General features: G+C 50.0%; 1 protein-coding gene across 1 annotated transcript; it reads right to left on the bottom strand.

Annotated features, from left to right (window-relative positions):
- Positions 1-74: 74 nt before the first annotated feature.
- Positions 75-4,447, bottom strand: LOC133358746 (histidine-rich glycoprotein-like). Its single transcript, XM_061577194.1, has 4 exons — positions 4,406-4,447; positions 2,947-3,828; positions 1,956-2,070; positions 75-198 (listed from the first exon to the last, which is right to left on the bottom strand). The coding sequence occupies exons 1-3, from the start codon at positions 4,445-4,447 to the stop codon at positions 1,963-1,965; spliced, it is 1,032 nt and encodes a 343-aa protein (XP_061433178.1). The 3' UTR covers positions 75-198; positions 1,956-1,962.
- Between the last annotated feature and the right edge of the window lie 474 nt (positions 4,448-4,921).

Consider the following 4,921-nt stretch of genomic DNA (forward strand, 5'->3'; position numbering starts at 1 on the left):
GCGAGGGGTTGGTCACACACCTGAGGCAGGTGAAGATGGTGTGGGGTGTGTGGCACGAGGGGTTGGTGACACACCTGAGGCAGGTGAAGATGGTGTGGGGTGTGTGGCGCGAGGGGTTGGTGAGGTTGGCAGAGTTGGAGGTGCTGGCGGCAGGGGGCGGCGGAGCAGTCGTGTTGAGTCGGTCATGGTTTTGGCCAACTGGAGTCAAACACAGACTCATGCATACATATGCAAACATGTGCATGCATAAATTAACCCTATTTTAAAGGAAGATGCAGAAAAAACAGGGAATTACTCTATTTCGAAGAGACATATCAAGGCTGTTGTTACGAGGCAAACACAAGGATACAGGAGGAACCACGGATAAAACACATGGGCAAATGGCCGAGTGGGTTTAGTCTGAGTCAAGAGAATGACTCCCCCGAGGATTGGGGGTTCGTACAACACGCAACATCACCTGCAACGTGTGGGGGCTTCCGCACACACCACGACACGGCTCATGACAGTGCCAAGGGCCTCGAAAAGGGGTCTGGAATAGGGCTAAGGGAAGGAGTGGGGCCAGTGAAATCTCGCGTAAAGCTGCAGAGGCAGCGGAGGGCAGGGGGTGTGTCGTGTGGTCGTACCTGTGCGTGGTTCTTGCACGGGTGAAACTGGTGTGAGATTTCCCCTTGGTGTAAGAAAGCTATTGGTTGTGCCTTAAAACTATTTGCACCCCTACCGTCTGGTTCTTATTGCGTGAATTTACCGTGGTCTATAGTTGCACCACCAATCACCCTTTGGTGCAGAGGCAGACACTGTACCGGGTGTGTCTAGAGTTATGCAGTGCCACACAATGCTCCCCTCTTCCAAATATATGTATCCCATTATATTTTTGGAAGTAATCTTTCCTTGAATACTTTATTTTTAAAATAATTTTCCAAATTTACGTGTGAAAAGGTTGCTCAATTTGCTTTGAGTGTATAGTTATATTTTTTACAAGGTTTTTCGTGGGTTAGATTCCATAAATATAAATGTGTCATTAAATCCGCCACCACCCAACGCAGTCAATTAGTATGGTTTGTCATGGAAACAAAAACTTCCAATTCGTTAGTAGTTCACCACACCGGTGTGTTGGAGAGTAAACCCACAACATGTACAATTGGAGTTCGATATTTTGTCGGTAATTACAATACATTTATATTGACGCGATCTAACCCAAAAAAAACCTCTATTATGGATAATATTGGTTGCGAAAGCAATAGAGCACTTGTGATCCATAACCATGACACAGGGGTACAAAGTAGGATTATTCTTCCATGGGCCAGAGCAGAAATTGATGCCACCTAGGAGTACAAAATAATTTCTCAGGCTAATAATTCTACGTAACTATGCATTATTTGATAACCCACTCATTTAAATTAAACATCACATAATTACTGTTATCACATATATAAATTGTAACCACTAAAGTTACGTCACCTTAGGTGGTGCCGACAAGTGGTGGTGAGATGTTAACTCCCTCGCCTGGTGTGCAGGAGGTCGTGGGTTTGCATGTTCTTCCCGTGGTCGTGTGGATTTTTCTCCGGTTCTTCTGGTTTACCCCCCCCCCAAATGTGATTAGAGTATTTAGCTGCTATAAATTTCCACATGAGCCACTTCATTGAACTATCATTTGTGGCCAGGTTGCTTCTGAAAAAGAGCGGTGGGCCTTGCCTGGTAAATTTTTTAATTTTTTGTCTGGGCTCACGAACTAGCTACAGTATTGGTGAAAGCGTGGCATAATGGTGACACTTGTGACTTATAGCATCAACTGTCTGGGTTCGACTCCTAACTAGGGTGGCTTTCTGTGTGAAGTGTGTTCCCCCCCTGTTCTGCATGAGGGTTTCATCGTGGTTTGCCGGTTTCCTCCCACAGCTATAAAAAAACACATGCGATGTAACCGATATCGGTCCAATAAAACATTGCTAAATAATTACCTGCAAATTACTCAATTGGGAGTACGGTGCACACAGTAGCATCAACGTCGCCCCCTCCTCCAACAACTTGGCAGGACCCTCCTACCAAAGAGCCTTGAGAGTCGGTGAGGATTACCTGAGCAAACGTAAAAGTGTAACAAGAAAGTTTGGCGCTGAACGCAATTATCTGTCTCAAACAGTGACTGCGGTTAAGGACATTATCAGCTCAGGGGGTGCGGCAATGGGTCAGGTGGGGGCCCAATGGTGTGATTTGTCTCGCATGGTTGTTAAACGTTACTGCTCTAATTAAATTAAGACAAAACGTGGAACGTAAATGAAAGAATTTTGATACAAAAATAAATGTAAACCGCGTTTTCAAGAACGTTACATTGTTGTTATAAACGTATGTCATGGTGGTGGTCAAAGGGGGCCCATAATAGAGGTTGTTGGGTTTGATTGCATAAATATAAACGTGTCGTAAACAAAACGTGCCAATTCGTTACTAGTTCAGCACGCCGGTGTGTTGGAGAGTAAACCCACAACATTTACAATTTTGAGTACGAGTAAGGTTTATATACTGGTAGGAACCTCCTGGTTACACCAGCCCACAGGGGATTGTGTCCGTCCGTCCGTCGTGAATCCAAAAATGGGAGGGGTGGGGCTGGGTGGAGAGGGGAGGGTGGGGAGGGGCTGGGTGGGGAGGGGCTGGGTGGGGCTGGGTGGGGGATGGGAGGAGTGGGGCTGGGTGGGGAGAGGCTGGTCACCCCGTGGTGCCCTTATAAAACTCAACATTTAACCTACTCACGCCGGATTGTGCCCACCCTCACAGTCGGACATATTTGCGGAATACACCACGCCGCCGTTGACCCTGGCCATTGACCGATCAACACAACGTTCCTACCAGCTCCCTCCGCGGGAATGTGTTTTAAACAGAAATGAACATGGAAAGGAAAAAAACATTAGGAGTCAATTAATTGGGGGTCACAAGACATCTGGACCAGCCTGTACATACCACTGCATCGGATTTCGCGGTGTCCGAAGTTTCGCTCCACGTGCCGGGAGCTCCCTGAGAAGGAAGTGCGAGGCCGTGGAACGCGGGCGCTGCTGCTGCTGCTGCGGAGTGGGGGTCGTGAAGAGTGGCCGTGTGTGCGTGGTGTGTGTGCGTGGTGTGAGTGCGTGGTGTGTGTTCGTGGTGTGTGTGCGTGGAGTGTGTGCGTGGTGTGTGTGCGTGGTGTGTGTGCGTGGTGTGAGTGCGTGGTGTGAGTGCGTGGTGTGTGTGCGTGGTGTGAGTGCGTGGTGTGTGTGCGTGGTGTGAGTGCGTAGTGTGTGTGCGTGGTGTGAGTGCGTAGTGTGTGTGCGTGGTGTGTGTGCGTGGGGTGTGTGCGTGGTGTGAGTGCGTAGTGTGTGTGCGTGGTGTGAGTGCGTAGTGTGTGTGCGTGGTGTGTGTGCGTGGTGTGAGTGCGTGGTGTGAGTTCGTGGTGCGAGTGCGTGGTGCGTGTGCGAGTTGCGTGTGCGTGGTGTGAGTGCGTGGTGTGTGTGCGAGGTGTGCGTAATGTGAGTGCGTGGTGTGAGTGCGTGGTGTGTGTGCGAGGTGTGCGTAATGTGAGTGCGTGGTGTGAGTGCGTGGTGTGTGTGCGTGGTGTGAGTGCGTGGTGTGTGTGCGTGGTGTGAGTGCGTGGTGTGTGTGCGAGGTGTGTGTGCGTGGTGTGAGTGCGTGGTGTGTGTGCGTGGTGTGTGTGCGTGGTGTGAGTGCGTGGTGTGTGTGCGTGGTGTGAGTGCGTGGTGTGTGTGCGTGGTGTGTGTGCGTGGTGTGTGTGCGTGGTGTGAGTGCGTGGTGTGTGTGCGTGGTGTGAGTGCGAGGTGTGTGTGCGAGGTGTAACACTTGGAGCGTTTGCTATACGGGGTGGGGGTCTTTTAGCGTGCAGGTGGGGCTGAAGAGTGTGCGCAGCGGTACGTGTGGTGTGGTGAGGGTTGTGTGGTCGGGGTAAATGTGTATCGTGTTTGTACACTGCTAGAGCGATGTATGCGGTGTGTCGTGTACTGGTGGGGTAGAATGTCGGCGATTGTAGACGTAGAGTGGCGTAGCGGCGTTACTCTACACTGGTGTTGTAGTGGACTGGTCCTATGGAGGTGTATCGTGTATGCCGTCAAGCGTTGTGTAATAGCGGCGTTCACTATCGTGTCGAGTATGTCTGTTGAACTTATTTCGCACCGTACGTAGCCATCCGCGCTAATCTCAGGTGATGCTACAGCGTGGTAAGTGTAAGTGCATCGGTGTTACTGTGTACGCGTCCTTACAGCTTTGTATCGTGTGTACACCATCGCAGTGTACGGGACAGTGTCTTGGCCAATGTATGTAGTGGTGGGTGTCGTTATAGTTCGTATAAGTTAGTATAAGTTCGTATAAGTTGGTATACGCAGTCGGAAGGGTGGCAACAGCGTGTGGAGCCGGAGTGGAGTTGACGCGGCGCCTTGGAGACGGTGACGTCACGCAGCCGCTTTCCTCCCTCCATCCGCACTGCTCAGACAAAGACCCCCCCCCCACCACCGCCACCACCCCCACACATTGCTCTAACCACTGTGCCACTCTTCGCTGCCACCCCAAGACCACTCTGGGCCTTTCTGCGACTGGCAAAGGGAGTGGTGGATACAGGGTTTTGTGCTTTCGTGCATAACTGGGGAGATTTTCCCCAAAATTATATGAAGACGGCCACCGTGCTGCCCAAATGTGTCGGAATGATGGCCAAAGTGGCTGCAGGAATCTGACGCACTGAAGTTTTTTTTACCATAAAATGTGTGTATCCTATGCTCCAACATCATAAACGGTCCCCATGAACCGAAAAATATTAACACCATGACCACTGATAGTTGCATATTCAGCTATACTCGCTGCTCAAATATCTTTTCTTGGTATTCATCAAAGTTTTATTCTGTACATTCGAGTCCGATTTGTGTAAAATGTATTTGTGTGTTGCGACGCTGTGCCA

This window comes from Lethenteron reissneri, chromosome 7 (assembly GCF_015708825.2).
Source record: "Lethenteron reissneri isolate LAM-NWPU_2019-01 chromosome 7, ASM1570882v1, whole genome shotgun sequence".
Classification (NCBI taxonomy): Eukaryota; Metazoa; Chordata; class Hyperoartia; order Petromyzontiformes; family Petromyzontidae; genus Lethenteron; species Lethenteron reissneri.

Bases quoted from the DNA above. Each gene is read 5' to 3' on its own strand.
- LOC133358746 (XM_061577194.1), bottom strand. From the start codon at position 4,447: ATGGAGGGAGGAAAGCGGCTGCGTGACGTCACCGTCTCCAAG. The intron at 3,829-4,405 runs GCGCCGCGTCAA...CACCCCGTATAG, and splicing joins GTGACGTCACCGTCTCCAAG to CAAACGCTCCAAGTGTTACA. The intron at 2,071-2,946 runs GTATGTACAGGC...ACGTTTGCTCAG, and splicing joins CCGCGAAATCCGATGCAGTG to GTAATCCTCACCGACTCTCA.